The sequence below is a fragment of the Gopherus flavomarginatus genome, chromosome 4 (genome assembly GCF_025201925.1).
Source record: "Gopherus flavomarginatus isolate rGopFla2 chromosome 4, rGopFla2.mat.asm, whole genome shotgun sequence".
In the NCBI taxonomy this organism is placed as follows: Eukaryota; Metazoa; Chordata; order Testudines; family Testudinidae; genus Gopherus; species Gopherus flavomarginatus.
In genome coordinates, this window is record NC_066620.1 from 85822806 (window position 1) to 85846305 (window position 23500).

General features: G+C 42.8%; 1 protein-coding gene across 1 annotated transcript; it reads right to left on the reverse strand.

Moving 5' to 3' along the window:
• Positions 1–2784: 2784 nt before the first annotated feature.
• AGT (angiotensinogen) lies at positions 2785–21738 on the reverse strand. Its single transcript, XM_050949118.1, has 5 exons — positions 21645–21738; positions 12216–13032; positions 5760–6027; positions 4853–4997; positions 2785–2973 (listed from the first exon to the last, which is right to left on the reverse strand). The coding sequence occupies exons 2-5, from the start codon at positions 13006–13008 to the stop codon at positions 2785–2787; spliced, it is 1395 nt and encodes a 464-aa protein (XP_050805075.1). The 5' UTR covers positions 13009–13032; positions 21645–21738.
• Between the last annotated feature and the right edge of the window lie 1762 nt (positions 21739–23500).

The following is a 23500-nucleotide window of genomic DNA, read 5'->3' on the forward strand; positions in this document are numbered from 1 at the left end:
TCCCTGCCCAAGCTGACTAATAGCTATTGGTGGACCTATTCTCCATGAAATTATCTAGTTTTTTTTTAATCTTGTTATAGTCTTGGCCTTCACAACATCCTGTGGCAGGGAGTTCCACAGGTTGACACTGTATTATGGGAATAAATAAATCCTGTTTGTTTTAAACCTGCTGCCTAATAATTTAATTTTGTGACCCTTAGTTCTTATGTGAAGGAGTAAATAATACTTCCTTATTTACTTCCTCCACACCAGTCATGATTTTATAGACCTCTATCATATTCCCCCTTAGTTGTCTCTTTTCCAAGCTGAAAAGTCCCAGTCTTAATCTTTCCTCATATGGCAGCCGTTCATACCCCTAATAATTTTTGTTGCCCTTTTCTGAAACTTTTCCAATTCCAATAAATCTCTCTTGATGGGGCAACCACATCTGCACGAAGTATTCAAGAGAGATTTTCTGTCTTATTATCTACCCATTAATGATTCCCAACATTCTGTTTGCTTTTTTGAATCCTGCTGCACATTGAGTGTGGATATTTTTCTGAAAACATCCAATGACTCCATATTCATTCTCTCCATAAGTCCTGCACAAATATGCTCAGTTTAGAGAGCTTTTCTAAATGCCAGCTTTGCAGATTCACCCTTGGGCATGAAAATCAATCTGGATTCTCCCTGGCTTATGCATCATCCCCTGTACTAAAGATCCTGCAGCTTTACCAATTCTGGTGGTGAGCCAGAGAGGATGTGATCTTTCTCTCATGGCTTTATTGACTCTGCAGGGCGAAGGAGAGTAAAAAGTAGTAAACTTTTAAAACTCATAACAGACAATGGGAACAAATCGAAGTACAGTGAATTTTTATATAGTCACCGAGTCTTTACATGCCATGTAAGCTTGCATCTCATCCTCACAATGCTGCAGTGCTTGAGCCAGCATTTACACTTCCTAGCCTTCACTGTTACTCAAAATCCACTCATTTTTGCCTGTAGCAGTGTATCCCTTTCCTCTGGTGCATGTGCTCTTCTTTCCTCCTCACTAAGCATCCACTGCATGGGACCACTGCCACACGCATCTCCCATTCTGCTAAGTGCTCTCATTAGTATTACCTGGGCAAAGCAGGGAGGTCAGACAATATGGAATTCCTTGTCTGTGGATAGTGCTTTCTTGCTACAGAACTCCCTAGCACCACAGCTAGGAGTGTTTTCTGTTTGCTGAATGATGCATGTGGATAATCATCTTCACCAGGAAAATAAAGCCTCTTGTGCTTTGATAATGAGAAGAGACAGGTTTTTAAATCAATACCAGATTTCTGAAAGTTTGGCAGTTGTCTACATTACACTGGCATCTATGCCCATGTACATGGTGTGCTAAGTTACAGCTTAACTTCTGTTGTAAAATGTGAATCTTAAGACTCACAGCAAATCTCAAAAGTGGGAATGAATAAGGGATCCAGATATAAACTGTATGTTAACTATAGTACTGACAAGGCCATTTGTAAATGTTTTGTGAATTTTTCCTAGTTTAAATATTTAAAGTAAAAGTTGCTTATGTATACAATGCAAGCATAGTATTTAAATGTTAGTGTCTTCTGGAATACGTACAGCATAATCAAGTAAATATATAGATAGTGTATTTGAAATCATAGTCTTTCCAGATTTGGCTGTATTAGTTACTCTTGTCTATTAGGATGTGTAAAAGGTTGCATTCTGGAGCATTTTAGCACTATTTGTAGAGTGCCAACAGTGTGTTGTGTGCTTTACAGACAGATTGTCAGACAAGGGGTGAAATCCTGGCTCCTTTGAAATCAATGGCAAAACTCCCATTCACTTCAGTAGGTCCAGGATTTCATCCACAGCTCCTACCTCTACAAATTTACAATCTAAGGGCCTGATTAAACTTTCACTCCCAACAGGGAATCTATTGACTTCAGCGACTTGACTGATTGGGCCCTAAGAGCTTGGTTCTGCAACATTGACTCATATTTAGTGGCACTTACTCATGTCACAAGTCCAAATTACTTCCAATGGGACTACATGCTTGAGCTGGAACTACTGTACTCAATGAGAGTTAAGAATTAGAGCTGGGCCCTAAATAGTAATACAGTAGTTTCTTTCATTAAGGTCATCATAAATGTGTATAATAAATGGTTCTCAGTGTAGATGTCTAAATAATGATGTGTGGTTTTAAAAAAATCTGAACTTTTCTAGTGGAAAAATAAGGCTTTCCAAAGAGGTGTGTGTAATAACATTGGTCTTTCAGTTCATCAGTGCAAACTAACCTTATATTAGCTTCCCAATACAATTAGGAAATACATATTATTTTCCATTCGGATGGGGAGGTGGTGGGGGAGAGAAACATTCCAAAAGCATGCTCACAAGGTATTGTTTTAATACTACTTCTGTAATACAATCTGTGCTGTTCCCACACAACCACCCAACTTTTCAAATGTATAAAAGAGCTGAAGATACCCCTTCTTTATATTTCTCTGCAATAAAACACCAGTTACATTAAGCAGTCAAACTTCACACTGGAATCATCATGTTTTCAACAGACAGACAAAAGATTTTCCTCCCTCTCAGTGGATGACTAATTTTGGGGGGGGGTGAATACACAATTATCACTAGCATTTTATCTTTTAAAAGTTGTATTTGAAATACCAACTACTTCATTTCAAAGCTAACTCCAGCTGCTCAACAGGATCATAGCTAGAAGAGGGAAATGGGGACTAGAAACATGGGATGCTTTGCCCTTCTTTCCACTCCCCCTGCCCCACCCTGCAGCTTTTGGCTTTAAAAACTGTTCAGTGGGTTTGTTACTCTGCCAATTAAAACCATTGCCTTTGAATTCTTCTCATAAACTGCTAGTAGGAACGGTTTGTTCAGTGTTACTTCCAGTGGCAGCGAGCCTCCATTTTCTTCTAAGAGGTCTTCTGGTAGATCTGCTCCGTTCTTCAGTTTGAAAAGGGCCTTATTTATAACCTGAAAAGCAAATACATAAGTGAATCTGGAGTCACCAGAGCATGAAAGTGAAGTGATAAATGAAATCCTATGAAATATTTTCATTTATTTGTAATAACCAGTGACATGGAGATCAGCAGTAAACACATAAGAAGCAATTTATAGATAATTGAAGTGTTTGTTCCAGTAAAGCGCACACACCAAAAAAGAAGCTAGACAACCAGGCAAAGGCTCAGTCTGATTCTACGGGTTAAATATAGAAATCCTATTCACTTTGATGGGGTGAGATTTCACCCTAATCAGTCCATCTACGTAGAAAAATCAGGAGTAAAGTCACACATGCTGTCTCCAAGAACACTTTTCTCCTTTTCATGAATATAAAGACCACCTCCCTAGTCTTCCCCCTCAAGACTGAAGGTTAGGTCTCTGCCCTCAAATAGGTAATGTGTCTCACTTCTTGACAACCTCATTGCACTGGTTTTCTGCACAGACTTATTTCTTTACCTCTGACTTAAGTTCCAGGTGCTGCCTATTTTCTGCTGATTGCACATTAACAGGGTGAGAGAGGGTTCTTGATAGGGGCAGTTTTTATTAAAGTCAGGTTGGCACTTTTGGAGCAACAAAAACCTACCCCAGCATTCAGAAGCTTTCCTTCCATTGCTCAGTGACCATCTCTCAGCTTCTGAGACCTACCTGATTTCCAAAGTTATTTACCTGGGCATTAATTTGCAAAGGATAAACCTTTTAAAGGTTTGAAAGAAGTTTAATTAGTACACATTAAATCAGCCATTGATTATATGGAAATTAGTTGATGGATGGACTAACTGATGTTTGTACCGTGCTTTGAATATGAATAGTGCTACAGAAAAGCAGTGTGTTTCTGTAGTAACTGAACACACAAAAACAAGGTAAAATAAATAACCATCCCGATTCTATGCACAGTTGTCATCTTAACAGTCTAGTGCAGCTGTTGTATCCTTGGGAGCAACAGTTTTAGGAAAAAATCACTGGAGACACAGGGAGCTGTAAACCTTGGAGCAGCCATTTATTGCCACACACAGAACTAACCAACAACCAGCCAAAACTGGCTGGGCTATCCCCTAATAATCTAACTCACTTGCCATAGCAACACAAGATTCTATTACCATGACAACCAAATACGCAAGGGGGATGGGTTTGGGGTGGGGAGGTGTCGCAAGTGCAGGACTGGCATTAGGGGATGGCAAGTAGGGCAACTGATCTCACCACAGAGGGCCCTACAAAGCTAAGTTATATGCTTCAGTCCATGCTCAGGCTTAGGGAGGGAAGGATGAAAAAAAATTAAGTCCAAAGTGAGCTGCCAGCACAAAAAGGTTGAGAAATACTGGTCTAGTGTGTCCATGTTCCAGATGCAGGTTTCAGGTAAGGTAGTAGCTCCAGTGCCCCTTGGGCTTTGGAATATGAATAGCTGAATACCTACAGCCCTCCCTCAGCTACAGAGGTTACAGTTTGAGCTTGCTGAAATATTCATAGTGGAATACCTCTGTCAAACCATGCTCCTGCTCATAAACAAACAAACAAAGTTCTATTACATTACTTATAATTGACAGGGACCCTGTCTCCCTATATTTTTGTACAGTGCCTTATGCAGTAGAACCTCAACCCTGGCTTTTTGATTGTGGTGCAATTTTAATGCATGTGTAGCAATGATGTCTGAACTGTTTATGCAAACAAACTTCAGCCTGGGGGTTGTTCCCAGAGCAGTTACTTTGTTGCTCATGGTCATTCAGTATGGCCCATCCTTCCCCCACCCCCTCTAACACCACTTCTTTGCTGTTTATGTTATATTTTTAGCTGATTTATAATTTGGACAAGATACATGGGTGAAGGTGTTTCTTAATATGGATGGTGTGTACTGTACCTTTCCAACAGTAAGATTGGCATCGCTTATTTTAGTAAGATTTGCTTTCTTCCCCAGCAGTGCAGACAAATTCATGTTCATGAGCAGTTCCTGAAGGTCATACGCGCTTTGTATTGTTAACTCTGGCAAAGATAATTTAATATCTCTATAGAAAATAGATTTAAAAAAAGAAAGGTATACATGATTATTCAACCAATATCTATTTGAGGGAGGCATAAAATGACATTGGATTTTAAAACCAGTGGAGGCTAAACAGAGGAGGTGTGCATATAGGCATACAAGAATAATCACTTTTCAGTGTCACAGACCAATAGAAGCTGTGTGTGCTGTTTCTGAGGGGTAACTTGCCCCCTATTATGGGTGGAGTGATAATGAAATATGGCCGGTAAAGTAATGAAATATGGCCGATCCAGTAAAGTATTTAGGTAAGTGTTTAACTTTAAGCATGAGTAGCCCCATTGATGGGGCCTGTATTACCCATTCTAGCAAGGCTTTTGTTTGTTTTTTGCTTTTTTGGGAAGAGGTAAAATCTTGGCCCCACTGAAGTCAAACTCCAACTGACTTCAATGGAGCCAGGATTTAACCCCAGAATCCTGGTTATCAACACGTAAAGAGAGGGGACAAAATAAGGGTGAAAGGTTATGACTTGAGAACACACATAGTTGTACAAACTGGGATAAATACAAGGGTTAGCTTTCCTCATGCTTCTAGACAACTGATCATCCCCTGGTGTAATGGAGTTGTACAACCAGATGCATTGTTGTGTTTCAGAAGGGTTGTTATGCCTTCCTCGGAAGGACCTGGCTACTGTTAGAGAGAGGAAACTGGCTAGCTATGGGCCATTGGCTTGTTCTGTTTCAGTAATCCCTATATTCTTATGTGAGATTGTTTGTACATTTAAATATACCTTGGGGATAGATTTTGCAGCCAAGTAGAAGATGGATCCAAGGAAAGTTCCGACTCTATCTTGTTCAGGTCATTGCTATTGATGGGCTGCACCAGTACAAGTAAAGCGTTCTCACTGACAGGAACTTTAATTACGGAAAAATTCTTGCTGTCATCCCTCTTGTACTGAAATGTTCCAGTTATGGACATCATAGGTACCAGGATCTTTGTGCTTGAGTCAGTCCAGAACTCCTGAAGCTCTTTCACTTGGGAGGCTTTCTTCACATTGGCTGAAAACCAGATTGAGAAAGGGACGAGGTCCAATTTATTTATGTATTATCACTATTTAATCATTACAAGAGTCACTTTTTCTTTTGAGAATACAAATGTCACATTGTGTAAGAGAATTACATGCCTAATGTTCACTATGTGAGTGTACGTGCTGTGCTGCTGAATGCACCCGGGTAGGCAAAGGCTAAGGTACCCATGGCACCATATGTAAAAGAACCATCAGACTGTTATTGGGACTACTATGGTCATTCAACAGTTTCCTATTGTTGTATTCAAATGTTTTGTATCTGATGAATATTAAAAAGAAACTCAAAAATTGATATAATATTGTTGGAAAGTAGGACTTGTCTTAACCTGAGAGCTAGTCTCCATCAATAATTTAGGCATGGCTGAATTTGATTTTATTTTTTTAAATAATTTTAGATGAATAATAGCAGTTTATTTTTAGGATTTTTTTCTATTTTGATTTATGTAAATTTTCACAATTGCACAAAATTATGATTTTAAGCATTTTTTTTATTTTTATAAATTTAAATTTTCATAGTTGCAGAAAATTATGTGGTGGTTAGACAATTTAATGACAGTAGATGTAGAGATTCAAAAAGTTTCCACTTTATAACCATTAAAACACAAATTTTCAACATTGTGACAAAATATACAAAGTAAATATCCTTAAATCAAATTCTAATAAGTTCTCAAGCTGCATGTTTTTAATTTGCCTACCTGTAAATTTTTATAATCTATTAAACAGTTTTTTCATCAGTTTGTGAGTTCACGGTGAACTTGACATTTACCTATAATCTAGACCTTCCAAGCCTAGATGTATCAATATTTTGAGTGTCAAATATGTTATGAATAATAAATATGGAAAATGAGGCTACTGTGAGCACATGTAATGTACACACTAAGTACATTACTGTACAGAAATTCTTGCTTCTGAAACACACGTGCATGAGAAAAGTATTATGCACAATATTACCTCACCTGAAAGAAGAAATGGATAAGAAGATACATGAAAGAAGTATACACAATAATGAAGGGTAGAGGCGGTATATTGGCCACAGGTATTCACCTCTTCTCATAATATAAGAATAAGGGGACATAAACTGAAATTAAAAGGAAGCAACTTGAAAATGATAAAAGGAAATATTTTTTTCATACATGGTAAAAAAAATAGCCTGTGGAATTCATTGCCACATGATATTAGAGGCCAAGACTACAGCAGTATTCAAAAACAAATTGGACATTTATATGGAAAACAAGCATATCCAGCATTGTAAAAGTAAATATGTTTTTAAGGAGTTTTGGAACCCTCACACTTCAGGCCATACCTTAAACCAACCTCTAACTATTTTGGGTTAGGAGAAAATTTTCCTGGGGTGTGGGGGGGAAGTGGCAGGTTATCCCACAACTGCCTCCTGTAGGGATTCTTTTTCCTTCTTCCTAGGCAGCTAGTGCTGCCTTCTGTGAGAGCTAGGACACTGGATTAGCTGGACATAGGGTCTGCTCCAGCACAGTTCCTATGATCATATTAAATAAACATAACTCTCACTTTGAGTCACCTCACTCTGATCAGAGAGCTAATCTCACTGGGATTATTAAACACAAACCCAAAGCCTGCAATCTGAACACTGAACACAGTTGAGGAACTTCACTTGCTGGTGACATGTTATTTTGCTAAATGCTGTCAGTGAAAAGTCCTTGGTTTGACAAACAAATCAGCAACACTGACATCTGCGAGAGCTTTGCCATTGACTTTGGGTGCAGGGTCAACCTCATTACCATTTGGTAGGCCAGATCCTCAGCAACTGTAAATCTGCACAGTTCCATTGACTACACAGATTTCCCCAGCTAAGTATCTGGCCAACTGTTTTGTAAATCAAGATGGGATGTTTGTCTAAAAGATAAGCCTTAGGAATTATTTTGGGGAAGGTCTATGGCCAGTGCTCTACAAGAGGTCAGACTAGATGATCACAGTGACCAATTCTGGCCTTGGAATTTATGAATACTGTGTGTATTTAATTAAAGGTTCTTTCCCACTTACTCCTGCTGAATATAATGATGTGACAAACGGGCTGGCAAAGTCTCAGTAGCTTGGTGATTGCTTTCAGTAGCTTGGTGATTTTTTGGAGGGTAAAAACTTCCCAGGATAGAATCCCCCCTTGTGTAAGTATGGCCTGCGTTCTCTGTTCCTTTCTCTATACATTTACAGTTAGTCATATTAAAGTGCTTTTTTCTTATAATAGGAAACGAAAGAAAGAAGCAAGTGCCTATATAATAGGAAAAGATCATCTTAGCTGGACAACTGAAAGAAATGCTTTTTTACTGAGAGTCAACTAGTATCAAGTCACTGCCTTTGTGTAACCTGTACACTGCTTTATCAAAGGAAAGAGGCCGATATCAAGAAGGGAAAGAGAAGGGAGGGAGAAAGGCATAGAGGCTAGCAGAAACATGCTGAAACTGTAGGCTGACAAGCTAGGAGAGGACTCTAGACACACACACAGACACACTCCACTGCAGCACCACCAAGAGAGAACTGTTTAGGGTGACCAGATGTCCCAATTTTATAGGGACAGTCCCAATTTTGGGGTCTTTTTCTTTTATAGGCTCCTATTACCCCTCAACCCCATACTGATTTTTCACATTTGCTGTCTGGTCACCCTAGAACCGTTCAAGTAACATTTCCCATACTTAGTAACACAATTTTTGCACCCACCTAGTAAAGCAGGTCAGAAAATGGCTTTTTATTCTGTGGAAAACATTGACCTTTTGTCAAAAAAACAAGCATTTGCCATTGAAAACTAATGTTTTGGGGTTTTCAATTAAGTGTCTGTGGTTTGCAGAAAACGTTGACTTTCTGTGGAAAATGTTCCACTGAAAAACAGTCTGGATGTGGAAAATTTTCACCCACCCTACCATCTGACTGTGCTATTGTAGGATCCAGCTTCTCAGGTTGATTTTTAATTATTTATTTTTGCAACTTTGAAAAACATTTTCTAACCACCCCACCCCATCCCAATAAATTGTGTGTTTAATCAAGTGTGGCCTGCAAGGAATTTCAAAAATGGTTCTTGTTCCCTTTTGTTGTGGCTGTACTATGGTCGACAGTCCCTTTATGAACATGGTGGTTGTACCACAATACATTCTGTAGTGTGGAGAGGGGCTCAGTCTTTATTTAAAATCGCTGTATATAAGTGTGTTACAACTCGGTGGTCTAGAATACTGAAACTTTGGTTTCTAATTGGATCATTACCACCTAGACAGTCCCATGGCTATGGGTAATATCTTATGATCACATGTAATATAGCCTAGAAGAATTTGATATATTTTCCTTTCCTGCGTTTACTGGGAGAAAATGTGAAGCATGTAAGTGTAAGCTAACATGGCTGCTCTTCAGTAAACAGAAGAGCCAAGCAAGATCTGCTGAACCATAGGGATGGGCTGCAGCAATGGTTATTTTCTAATTCCCCCATGTCTGAACTGCTTTTCTCCAGCCCCCATGTGGAATCTGTGGCACGTGTGTGCGTGCATCCTCCTCCTAAGAGAGCAGACGAAATAGAGCTAGACTGGTGAAGCAGAGAGACATGACACACGTACATTCCTAAATCAAACAGTGAGTTTCTAACATGGGAAGGCGAGCCAAAGAAATCTCTTTGTTATAGAAAATGCTACCCACTCACAGCAAAGTTAAAAGGTAAGATTCATCTCGTCATAATACCTGTTATTTCTACAGCACCAACGCTGAGCTAAGCACCTTATAGACCAGTCTGAAGATAAGCTTTACTGCCTCGAAGAGCCAGCGCCTTTCATCTGAGGATCATAAATTAGTTTACGGAGGCCTGGTTTATCCTAAAAAGTTAGGCAGACTCAGCTACATTCCTCAGGAGTGTGAAAAATCCACACCCCTAAGCAATTTAGTTAAATTTACCTAAGCCCTGCTGTAGAGAGCGCTAGGTCTAATTCTTCTGTCCACTTGGCTACTGCCTCTTAAGGAGGTAGATTACCTATGCTGACGTGAGAACCCCTCCCATTGGTGTAGGGAGTGTCTATACCAGTGGTTCTCAAACTTTTGTACTGGTGACCCCTTTCACTTAGCAAGCCTCTGTGTGCGACCCCACCTTACACATTAAAACATTGTTTTATATATTTAACACCATTATAAATGCTGGAGGCAAAGTGGGGTTTGGAGTGGAGGCTGACAGCTCGCAATTCCCCATGTAATAACTTTGTGACCTCCTGAGGGGTCCTGACCCCCAGTTTGAGAACCCTTGGTTTACACTGAAATGCTACAGTGGTGCAGCTGTACCATTGTAGCATTTGATGTGTAGACAAGCCCTAGCATTAAAAAAATTGAAGCTCATCACACCCACAAGAGATAAGGAAGTCTGATCTCCAGCTTACAGGTGGGGAAACTGAGGCACAAAAAGCACCCAAGCTCCATTAGACTTCTAAGTTTCATTGAAGGTCAGTTGGAATTTAGGCACTTTTGAAAGGGGGACTTAAGCTGCTGTCACTGAGGGTTTTTTGTAAATTTTACCCACATGGCTTAAGTGACTCATCCAAGGTCACAAAATGTGACAGTGGCACATCCAGAAACGGGACCCAGTTCTTCTGACTCCTAGGGCTCTAGCTTAGTCACTAGCCCACTATTCCTCCCCAGTTTCTTTTGGCCATTAATACATTGTGCAACGTATTTGACAATAGAGTTCTCGTCATTACAGTTGGTGGTCGCAGCCACTTGACCCCTTGGTATCACTGACCCAATGTTAAAGTGTGCTCTCCACCCTTCTTTAATAAAGACTTAGGATGAGGTTTTCCAAAGCACTCAGCACTTGAACTAACTCTGCTCCCATTGAAAGCCATGGTCAAACTCCAATCAACTGCAACAGGAGCAGAGTAGCCCAGCCCCAAGCCCGTTTTGAAAAGCCTATTAATGGAGACCAGCACCAAAGTGACTGCAATATAACCATTTAATTAAATATTAATATTATTTGGTTCCTGACTGTTGTCCCAGTAGTAGTGCATAACTCTCATGAGAGAGGCTGTATGGAAGTGGAAGCATTCAATTTCAAGGATCCCAGCGTGCCTTAACAGACTGTAGGCGTAGACATTGCTCATCCACCCCTGAAGAGCAGCCACCTCTTGGATGGACTATGGCAGCTCCTGTGTGCCAGTAGCAGCCCAGTATTTTAGAAGGGAATATGGAGGCTAACTATCCAACTGGAGCTACAGGGGGAGTTCTAGGTAAACAGAAAGGAACTATCCTGGTTGGAATTGGCCAGAGCATCAGATTGAGTTCTCCTATTCTTGTGAAACTCCTCTTCCTCTGAAAAATATGCTGGCATTTTTGGGGACCAGGAGCCCTTTCCACCTGTGCCCTGTGAAATGTGCAGGAATGGAACCATTACTTTAGGACTTTGGCAATACTCAGGGACACTTCTGATGTAGCATCTTTGCCCCACCTGGGGCCCACAGAAAGGCAGAACAGGCAGGCAGTGGGTATGATTGGTCTGCTTCATAGGCTGGGGACACAAACCTATGGATCTCTACACAACTGGTCAGAGGAAATCTCCCTCCATTCTCCCCTCAGTCCCCATTACGCATGGCAATGACTCTGTGGCTGGCTGACAAATGTTGCCTGACACAGTCTGTCTGTAGATGGGACACTGATGGCATATGCACCAAGGGAGAAGGATGACCTTGTGGTTAAGGCACGGGAGTGGGACTCGGGAGATCTCGGCTCAGTTTCTGAGACAGACTTCCTGTGTGACTCTGGGCAAGTCATTTACTTTAAATGCAGTTTCACATCTGTAGCAGGGGGACTGTAATACTTCCTTTTTCCCACCCTTTGCCTTGTCTATTTAGACCATAAGCTCTTTGGGGGAGAGTGACTGTTTTTTGTCCAGCACTGAGCACAAAGAGGAACTTGCTCTACCAACAATACAAACAGTACGGCTATTATTATTTATTAAGTGCAGTACTAAGGCCACATCTTGCAGCACTCTAGGGTTTCAGCTGAGGTCATCTAGCTGCTGATCAGGCCTGATCCTGCTTAACCTAAGAAAGCAAAGCTCAAGGTGGTAGAGCTGCAAGGTACAAAATGTGCTGGATTGTAGAAACAGATGAATCTGAGGTCATTAGTTGCCCCCCTGAGATTGCCATTGAAATTCATGCTCGTTGTTCTTACCTTTAAACTGAATGTAAGTCACAAACAGTAGGGTGGTAGAAGGGTCTATATTTGTCAGTACATTCTGGGTTCTGCTGACATCTTTGCCCTTCACAAAGCTTTCGATTAGTTCTGCTGCCTGAGTTGGGTTTGTAAAGTCAACAGCTCGGGCATAGAAATAATCGGCAGAAGAGGCCAGGCTGTGCGCGAGTGATTCGGATAAACGCACATTGGGAGCAGAGAAGAGGCAGGAAAGCTTGGTAAAAAGCAGATCATCAGCTCCGTTTGAGAGGAACAGATCATCCATGGTCTTCAGGGTCAAAAGGACTTTGTGTCCATCCACTTTGGAGGTGCAGTCTGGGTCACCGGAGGGGGGAACGAATCCCAAGAAGTTCTGTAAATCAGCTGCCGTCTGTTCAGAGGCCCCTAAGTAGAACGACAACAAAGACCTGTAGAGATTGGTAGGTGACAGGAGAATGTTTTCACCCTTCAGCGTTTCCTTCAGCGCGCCATAGAAGCGCATACCAAGAACATGCACTAGGTCTTTCAAGTAGCTCAGCCTCTGGTCACGCTTGGTATCCGAGCTTTGTGTTCCCAGCTTGGTTTTGTCTTTCAGGTTCTCTTCGTAGGCAGGGATGGTTTGGGACTCAATGGAAATGGGGACAAACATTTTCTCCTCCTGCGTCAAGTTGTCCAGCTCCTCGCAGCTGCTTTTGTTATAGGAAAACAAATGGAAGGGGTGGACGTAGACCCGGTCACACACTATGGGGCTCAGGCACAGGAAGAAACACAGGAGGCTCACTGCTGGATTCATGTTGAAGAACAATTTCAGCAAAGTCTGTTTAAAAGAAAAAGAAAATGTGGGGAGGGAGGGTTAGCTAATTAACATGCCGTTTACTTTGCTCCTCCCACGTACAGTGTGAGATATTAATATTGCTTTTCCTCACAGATCAGGAAATCAGATGGGTGGGAGTTTTCAGAAGGGTTTAGTATTGGCCTAACTCTGACTGAAAACAATGGTAAAATATCCATTGAGCTCAATGGGAGCAAATGCTGGGTGTTCTTGAAGATCCCACCCGCAGTGTGTGTCACTGGTATTCATATAGCCCCCAGGCACGTAGCATCTGAGTGCCTCTCATTTCAATGGGCATATCTTCACAACACCCCTGTGAGGTAAGGAAGTGCTATTAACTCCATTTCACAGATGGACAACTGAGGCATAGAGAAATTGTGACTTGCCCCAAGTTATACAGGAAGCCTGTGGCAAAGCAGGGAATTGAAGCCAGGTCTCTGAACTCCCACCCTGCTGCCCCCGACCCCATCAGCACTCCTCTGTGTATCTAATCATCATAGTACTTAGCACTTATTTTCAAAATGCAGTACAAACACTCAGTAATTCTCACATGTGGGTTGTGTTCTCTCTCTACCTCTCTCCCTCCTTCCATGGAAACTTCAGCATTAGCAGATATTGGGATATTTTTTTCCACATTACTTCCCTATAACAATTGCTGTTCTAGAAGTCATGAACAACCTTTTGCTATACTGGATTAGCAATTTCCATCTTGTACTGAGACAATTTTTGACTCTCATTTTACTTCTCTAGAAATCCTATTTCACTGTGTGAGTTCAATCTGGATTTCTGAGCGTATCCATGCAGAGAGAGAGACGCATGCATACCCAATACTGATGTGTTCTTACAGATTTTGCATATTCTAATTATCTTTACTGTTATACCAAATTTTGCCTGTTTCTGTATTTTTGGAGCGTCATCTTTAAATTTGAAGCTGTGGATTGGAAACCTGCATGTTTCATATTAAAAGGTATCTTAATTTATGAATTTGCAAGATAGTAACATCCATCGTACTTCAAAATGTGTTTATATAGGGCCAGATTCTGACACCTTTCATCACAATGAGCAGTGCCTTACCCCACTTATCAGGTATAATACAACTTAACGTGAGCAAGGGTATCAGAATTGGGTCTCTCTTCTAGCCCTTTCCTGGCTCTGCAGGGCTCATGAATGATGCAAGATGAGAAAACAGGCTCAGTTTTCAGCTCTGCTCTTCTTTGGTAGTTGTAGAAGGTCTGACTGGCAGCTGCTGTGAATCTGGCAGTCTGACTGAGCCTGCTGAGAAGTGCCCTAGCAACATTCTCTGCAAAATGGGCTGTGTTCCTTTTCACAACCTTCCTTCTTGGTGCTCATTGTTTACACTGATTGGTGGTGTTGTGATCTGAATACATTCTCTGGGTGGCAGGCACTTTCATGGCATGATTTATGATACCCTATTGTCCAGATGGAAGGCACTACAGCTGAGGATCTCAAAGTGCTTTACAGTTAGTAATGCTGGAAACCTCCCAGCACCTGTCTGAGGCATTACCCCATTTTACAAATGGGAAGATTGAGGCACAGAGAAGTTAACTACGAACTAAAATTCACACCATTAGACAGATGCACTATCAGGTCTGCCTGCACACTAACATGTACATTTAAATCCCCAGTTGTGTACACCACTCTAGCCACATGTGTGCAAGCTGGGGATTTGCTCATGCACAATAGAGTAGCTGGAAATTTGGACGCCTGCCTATTAGGATATAGATATTCAAGCCTGTCTGAAAAGGCCTATACTTTAAGAATTTAAGTGTATCCTTATTACTTAGCTAGTTACAGAGGTATAAAAGAAAGAATAAAAAACCACTGTCTGTCTATATAATGGCCTTCTCTTACTGTGACAGTCTGAGGCCTGGTTCTTCAGCTGAGCAGCCATAAACTAGGAAATGTATGGTCACATCCTCACATTCCAAACTAGTCATATTAAAATAAGGCAATCTGGGGCTGTTAGGAAGGTGATTCGATCTATCACCTCCAGAGAAAGGGAAGAGCATAAAACATGTAAAAGGAAATTTAGTTTGATAGTTTTCTGTCTGGTAAGAACTCACTTATCAATAGACAAGCTGGTGAACCCTTATGTCTGTATAGATGTAGTTGTAAAACCCTGATGTCTGTATAGATGTAGTTGTGAAATCCTCACTTCTGTATTGTTTGTATGTTTATTTGCATGGTCTCTGTGTGGTTCTGTGATTGTTTCTGTCTGCTGTATAATTAATTTTGCTTGGTGAAAACTAATTAAGGTGATGGGATATACTTGGTTAGCTAATCATGTTACAATATGTTAGGATTGGTTAGATACATTTTAGTAGAATGATTGGTTAAGGTATAGCTGAGAATATTACTATATAAATTAGAGGTAAACAGGAAGTAAGTTGGGATTCGAAAATAAGGAAAAAGGAACTTGAATTTAAGCTTGCTGGAAGTTCACCCCAATAAACATCAGATTGTTTGCACCTTCGGACTTCAGGTATTGTTGCTCTCTGTCCATGCGAGAAGGACCAGGGAAGTGTGAGGGTGAAGGAATAAGCTCTCTAACATCTTGCTGCCATGACTCGGATGCATCGCATCGGATAGGTGAGTGGCAGCCTGTAGGTCCCCCTCCCCAACAGTCCGCGCAGCTGCTTGGAGGGGATATGGCGAACTCTCGTGATGGTAGTCGTGGGATCTGGCAAGCTGGAATAACGGATTTTTTGAACAAATGGATAAGAAAGAATCAGGGCCCATACCAGGTGCAAGGGTCCACCTGGGATAAGATGGGGGAAGTTTTGGGATACCCCAAGGGAAAGGAGTGTAGGAAAAAGGAAATGGTATTACAAGGTTTGTGCTCTGAGATGGCATACTGGGTAAAAAGGGAAGCTGATCTCCTCCAACATATTAAGGATTTGGAAGGGATTGTGGATCAGCAGCGGATTTTAACAGAAAAATCCGTGTTAGCAGTAGAAGTAGCGGATTTGAAGGCATGGGATGCTGCACAGACAGAAGAGTCTTGTGAGGCAATCTGGAGAGAGAGAGACGAACTGCTGGGGACAGTAGGAGACTTAGAGGAGGAATTGTATCAATGTAAACATGGGAGCAATGGACTTGGGGACCCCAGACCATCCGCCCCACTAATGGACCTGAAGGAGACACCTCCACCACCTTATCCTGAAAACACACTGTACCCACCACTGCCAGTGGACGTTGTAAGCCGGTGATCCACTGTTACAGCCCCTGCAAAAAAGATTACCCAGGAGGAAGTACAGGAGGCAGGAATAGTGGCCTCAGTAGGGTGGGAGAATCATGCCCCACAAGTAATAGAACAGGTAGAAATCCGCCCCTTGTCCCAGAAGGACTGGGAGGCAGTACTGGGCCGTTTGGAAAAGGTACCCCGGGAGGATTGGGATCAGTTTGTGCTGTGGCTAGTAGCTAGTAGAGGTGGGCAGGGAGATAAAGGGTCTAACTCGTAAGAACCAGATGATCATATGGTGTAGTCTTTTGGGATGAGGCACCTTAGAAATCAATGTGACAGAAGTGGCACACCCATTTCTAATCCCTAGACAGGTGGCAAAACAGTTGTTTGGGGTGTACTCTCGTACTGCAGGGATAAATAAAGTAAAGCGAATCCCTGGGAAAACAGGGCGAGGTGCACTTAATTGCATTCAGGCATAGGCACGGTGCTGGGTGGATCCCCTGGACAGTCCTTGGGTGATACCCCAGACAGGGGCACCAGGACCTGATAGGGGTGTGGAGCACGGTAGGAGTGTGGAATTGCTGGAAAAATGGTTGGAGCTGAGCAATCCTCAGTTTGTGGGGCATTTAAGTTTGCAGCACCCTGAACTTGCTCCCAATCAGCTACCCCAGTTTCTGGAACAGGCAAATGTGTGGAGGCAGATGCATCGGGGGGAGAGCCGGTCCATGTTATTACTGAAGGGTATCTGTACAAGGTGGAAAGGGGTGGGTCAGCCCAGAGGGGAGGAGGTAGAGGGCAAGGTCATGGCTTTGGGGGGTAGTCAGGGAAGAGCGGGAAGCTATAGAGCAACAGATCCAGAGACTGCAGGCTAGACTGATTACCCAGGATCTCACCAGATCAGGGGGAACGTGGCCCCGAAGGCCAGGGGACCGGGACTGCCTAAAATGCCAGACACACAATTTTGCTTGGAAACAGGAATGTTTTCAGTGCCAGGACCCCCGCACCCCCCCATGTGAACCAGTGGGAGGGACAGAGGTGGGTGCTGCGATTTAGGGGTGCCTGGGAAGGCATCCTGTCCATGTTCTCAGTTTAGGACAGGATGCATCTGGTCACCCCACGCTCCAGGGGGTGATCAAAAGGAGTCCCATGAGAGATTTTTTGATAGACACTGAAGCATCCATCAGCTTAACCACATGGGAGCAGGGAAGGCCCTCAAAAGGAACTGTGACAATTGTAGGGGCAACGGGAGTGGAGACACAGTTAACCCTAAGGCGAAAACAAATCAAAAAAATCTGGGAAGAAGGGAAAATTATGTGGGGTTGTAATGATGTGCTAGATCTGTTGGGGGCAGGAGATTTACACAAGCTGGAACTTGTACTGAAAGTAGCCAATTAGGGTGTTTACTGGGGCAAATGCAGGACGGTCAGGGCTATACCATTCCTATGGGGATAGCCACTATGACGGTTAAAGCAGTACATGCCCTCCCACCACCCTCGGCTGGATGGGAACACATCCCTGTGTGGGCACGGATAACCTGAATTGTGGTAGGGGCAGCATGAAGGTACTGATAAAGAAAGGGCACCCTCCCCCCCAAAAATAATATCATATTCCTCGGGAGGCATTGGCAAAGGTGGGGGCAACTGTTGGGAAATTGAAACAAAGGGGGCTAATTAGAGCAGTTGCATCCCCTTGCAATGCTGCTGTGTGGCCAGTAAGAGCCAAACGGCATCTGGCGCCTCACTGTGGATAACAGGACACTAAATGCTCTGGCCAATTCACCAGCCTCAGTAGTGGCAGCGTACTCTGAAATGCTAGCCTGCATTGAACCCCAGTTCCGAATTTTCACTGTGTTGGACATAGCAGATGGGTTTTGGTCTCTGCCACTAGCTACCTCATGTCAGTATAAAACTACATTCACATGGGAGGGCAATCAATTCTGCTAAACAATCCCCCAGGGATATCGGGACTCCCCTGCAATTTTTCACAGATACATAAAACAGGCTTTAAAGGGGGTGAATTCAGCAAGGTGCATACAATATGTAAACAACCTGTTGCTAATGTCAAAAACAAAGAAGGAAAACAGGAAACTAACCAAGCAGATCCTGCAAGCTTTGGCAAAAGCAGGGTTAAAGGTCAATTAAAAAAAGGTGCAGATGGGACAAACAAAAGTAACCTACTTAAAAGTAAAAGTGTCCCAAATGAAAAGGAAAATCAATAAAAAACGGGTACAACTAATCCAGTTACTGCCACTGCCTACAAATGTTAAAAGCTTGCAAAGTTTTCTGGGTCTAACTGAATTTTGCAGGAATTTTGTGGCCAATTATGCAAAAATAGCCCAGCCTCTATTTAACCTAACCTGAGCCTCCACTTAAAAATGGTCAAAAAAGTGTACTGAGGCAGTAAGAGTACTAGCCCATATTTATCCACAATTGCAAACACATACCTATCTACCTAAAAAATAACATTCCCAACCTGTGAAAAAGTTCTCATTGTTGCTCTCTGTTCACGCAAGAAGGACCAGGGAAGTGTGAGAGTGAAGGACTAAGCTCTCTATCACTGCCTACTTACTGAAAATCAGGCCTTAAGGGACTTGTTCAAGGTCATGCAAATCTGGGGAAGAGGCCTGGAATAGAACCCAGCTTTATGGACTCCCATTTCTATGCCTAAATTACAGATCTATTCTTTCTCCCCATTTAGCTAGCATACTACCTCCTTTATTAGTCCAGTCATGGACTTCAGCACTACAACATTTCCTTCTTTCCTTCAGCAGCAGCTTTTGGTTTAAATCCATTGGTGGTGCTCAAAGCAAACTTCCCATCCCAGAGTTTCGATCAAGACGCAGCTAAATCTCTAAGGCATCAAATTTATGTTGGGATTATTTAGTAAATTATAGCAGACTGCTTGCAACTAAACTGAGCAAGAAGCTTTTCTGCATAAGATGCTTTCCTGCTCCTCTTCTCATAAAAGGCATAGCTACTCCTCCAGCTGTGCTGAATGTATTTCCGGCCAGATTGTCTCCTTAGCATTTCCCAGATGATCAATAGGCAAATGCAACAGAAAGGCCAAGAATTAAAGGGCACTGCAATTCCATCCCTAGTCCTTATCTCTAATAGGACTTTAGCTCATTAGAAACCAAGTTTTAAGAATCCTTTCCCATTTTGAAAATGATTTTGTCCCATCTACACTAGCAGTGAATCTGTCTTCTGCTTTAGGGCATGTGATTACCAGGCTAGCTGTACTGTGTCCCTTCTCAGCTTCTTTCCACACACGGCAGGCTTCTCCTGGACTGGAATTCTGCAATTCATCCATTCTCGGAACAGGGCCTGAGTTATACGCCCTGTACTAATCATGTCTAATTCTAGGTCCAGCTGTCCTTGGACCCTGCCAGGGTATCTCAGTGGGAGCCTGAGCCAACATGTGCTTACAGAGAGAGAGAAACAACTTCTTTGAAACAAAGCCTGATTTATTTTGCCCCAAAGGGGGACAGCTCTTAAATAAGTAGGTTTAAACCAACATAGAGGCCTGACATATATGCCCTTACCTCAGCTGAACCTCTCTCTTTATCTGTAGCTTAGGTGGCTCTGACTTGGGAGAAGCAGCCTACGCTGCTTGCAACCTTCTCTCTGTCGGCCTTTTCACTGGCACATGCTGGCCAGACAACCTCTCTCACTCATCCAAAACCCCTTCTGCTTTCTAATACCTTTCAAGGTTATTTGTCTCCTTTGATCCAGGCTTAGCCTTGGGGAAGCTACCCCAATTTACCCTGAATGGAGCCAGCTATTGTTACCTTAAATTCTTTGAAGCTGCATACTTGAGGGTAAGTCCACACTGGAATAAAAGCCCCTCAGCACAGCCACAGTTGGTCCCAGTCATCTGACTCAGGTTCATGGGGCTCAGGGACTGTAAAATTCTTGTGTAGACATTTGGGCTCAGGCTGGAGCAGGGGCTTTGGGGCCCTGTGAAGGGGGAGGATCCCAGGGGCCAGGCTCCAGCCTGAGCCTGGATGTCAACACAGCAATTTTACAGCCCTGCAACCAAAACCCAAGGCAGCTGACCCGGACCAGCCGTGAGTGTTCACTTACTGAGTAGACATACCCTGAGAGGCTGTCTTGTCTGTGGGTCTGTTTCACATTTCCTGGGTTTCTTACCCACCCCACTTTACAGCCTCCTTTGATTTTAACTCTGCATTCAGGCAGGTAACTGTCCCAAACTGAACAGGGGGACGGTCACACTCAATATTCATAAAAAACAGCACAGACATTCTCCCGGTTTGTCATAGCTCCATTGCTGGCCACCCTTGTTACCAGCAGGACAGTTTCCTAGTGCAGCCAGATCCATAGCATTACTTCTTCCAGATGAGCACTGAGGCTGTGCCTGTATCTGAAAGAGAAGATTTCACTCTCTGGGGATGCCAGTCCAGACCCTTTCACCAGCACTAAAAAGTCATTTAAAAATTAACACTCAAAGCAAAATCATCTATTCAATCAACAGGTTTGCTAGCCATTGTCCTTAGTCTCACCTTGCCCTCTTAGGGTATCTTCCGCAAACCCGGCTCTCTCAGCACCTGCTGTATCTGAAGCACTCTACCATGACTGCTGGCACATTTATGCCTTTTTGAAAGGGAAGACCCTTTCCAGTGCTGTCTGCAGTGCTGTTCCACAGAGCTACATTGCATCACCAAGTGGAGGGGTGAGTGGAGGCTAGATCAGACCAGATGGGACCAGATGAAACATGAGCGTGGCTGAACACTAGACCTATTGGCGGGTTTACAGATCAATACACAACCTTTAACCAAGCATAGCACAGTCTTCTGTTATACATTCACTGGCCTGGCCTGTGACTTTCTGCTATGCATATAGGCCCATAGTAATGCCAGATAAAAAGCCAGCTCACATTCTTGTAACCTTTCACCCCTTTCTCTTCCCTGCTGACTACAGATACATTGCTACATTTAGGACCAAATTTGTTCCTGGAGTAACTCCACTACAGTGTGACTTTTAAACCATTTTTAAAGCTACCCTGTAAAGACATTCTTCTAATAATTAGATGGCAGCCCTTTGTCGGGTTTTATCTGCACTAGAGTAGGGTTGCCATGGTTTTAGAAATTAATACAGGCCTAGTGATAGAACTTGGGCTTTCAGAAGAAAAGAATCTCTTTCCCATCCTCCATTTTAGGCCATCCAGCAATATAGACTCCAGAGATAGAGGTGGCAGAATTCTACTCAGGGAGAACTCTGACTGCAACCTGTGCAGCCATTAGGATCTCTAGGAAGTTGTTTGCTTTCCTCTCCCTCAGATATTGGTTGTACACACAAAGACAAAGGAATAGGCATGTTTCCCAATTAATCCCACCTGGCGACAGCCACTTGAAGGGTACACAGAAAGCACACACCTGTCAAACCTGGTCACAAGTCAGAGCAGAGGATCCCAGTCTGGTTTCCCACGCTTTGGGTCTGATTTCAAGATGATGATTTGCTTCCTATATTATTCCCACCATTGCCTAATCCAGGTTACACATTAGCTTTCCCTTCTTATCTGATTTCTGTTCAAAATGTTCTGGGATATATTGCTGTGTTTTTCCATTGGTTATTAATCCTCATTGCCTCCTTCAGTGAAGAAGAGCAAATAGTGGCTGAAGAGCTGATTTCATCATCTTCACAGCCATTATTTCCACTGTGTCCTACTTTCTCATCTCTTTGGCAATATTGAAATTAAATCAGTCCTTGCCAGGTATTCTTACTGCCCTGCCGTGCCAACATGGAATCGTTGCTGTCAGATGAACCAATCTCAGTGTGCAAATGTTATCAAATACTCTTCATAAATGTTAACCCTAACAGAGAGACATTGACCTGAAAGCTAGCTAAAAAGTAAATATTAGATACAGAGAATGCAAAGACATTTTAGTCCAGGCACTTGTATCTGCCGATCAGCAGAGGATGTGGCTACTCCTTTGCTAAGGACAGTCTGCACTCTGAATAAATGTCTAGGATGAGGAGGAACGTTCTGGGTAGGACTGAGGGAAATTCAAGCACTTTCCCTTTACACAGAAGTAAATGTAAATAATGTATAGTTAACCCAGATATAGCGAAACTCTCTTGATAATGAAGCAGAGTGACTGTGTTAAACTTCTTTTCAGTGCATAGCAATATGCTAATAACAAGTTTGAGTGTAATGAACCTCTGCTTTGTTCTGTGAATAAGAAGCTTTGTTATAAGAGCTTCCACTGTACAGGTTTTGGAAATCAATACAGGCCTAAAGATAGACCTTTTGGCTTAAAAATAAATAATCTCTTTACCATCTTTCATTTAAGATATCCAACAATATGGACTCCGGAGAGAGAGGTGGTAGAATTCTACTGGATTTGGGGGCTTGTCACTGTTGTCTTTCTTTCTCTTTCTCTCTTTTTCTCTTTTCTTTTCTTTAAAGAATAGGATGCACCTTGAATAGAGCTGTGCAAACGCTGCACTGAATTACTCACAAAAATTAATTTGCTTTCATATTTGTGAGCCTTTTTGTTTCCCACGAATGCTTGTAACCATTCATGTCTTGTTTGCTTTGTTTGCAGAAAGGAAAGTGATGTCTAGGTGTGCATGTGCAGGGAGAATCAGGGGAAAAGGAGAAGCATGTGCGGGGCGAAAAAGAGGGGCAGAGGAAAAGAAAGCATGTGCAAGGATAGAGGAGGAAAAGTTGACATAGTTACAGTCAGGGCCGGCGCTTCCATTTAGGCGACCTAGGCAGTCGCCTAGGGTGCCAGGATTTGGGGGGGTGGCATTTTGTGGCCCTTGGCAGCAATTCAGAGGCGGGGGGTCCTTCCACGCTCTGGGTCTTCGGCGGCAATTCTGCGGCGGGTCCTTCACTTGCTCCGGGACCTGCCTCTGAAGTGCCCTGAAGACCGGGAGCACGGAAGGACCCCCCTGCTGCCAAATTGCTGCCAACCGGGAGTGCGGAAGGACCCCCGCCTAGGGCGCCAAAAACCCTGGCGCCGCTCCTGGTTACAGTGAAAGATGTACAGAAGGATCAGGAGAGAGAAAGGATGGTCATGGGGAAAGGAAATGAAAGGGGACAATGTCATTAATTTTTTTTCCAAAAAGGACAAACATCTATTGTGTTAAAGGCAGTTAAAAATACCTGAATACTTTCCTACTTCCCTTTCCATGGAAGCAGCAGCTGTAGTTGTCACAAGGAGGCCAGGCAGTAGTATAGGAACCGGTCCATGAGATACTTAGGGTAATATTTTCAAAAGCTCCT

Bases quoted from the DNA above. Each gene is read 5' to 3' on its own strand.
- AGT (XM_050949118.1), bottom strand. From the start codon at position 13,008: ATGAATCCAGCAGTGAGCCTCCTGTGTTTCTTCCTGTGCCTGAGCCCC. The intron at 6,028-12,215 runs GTAAGAACAACG...TCTGGTTTTCAG, and splicing joins GACTTACATTCAGTTTAAAG to CCAATGTGAAGAAAGCCTCC. The intron at 4,998-5,759 runs GTATATTTAAAT...TATTTTCTATAG, and splicing joins CTGCAAAATCTATCCCCAAG to AGATATTAAATTATCTTTGC.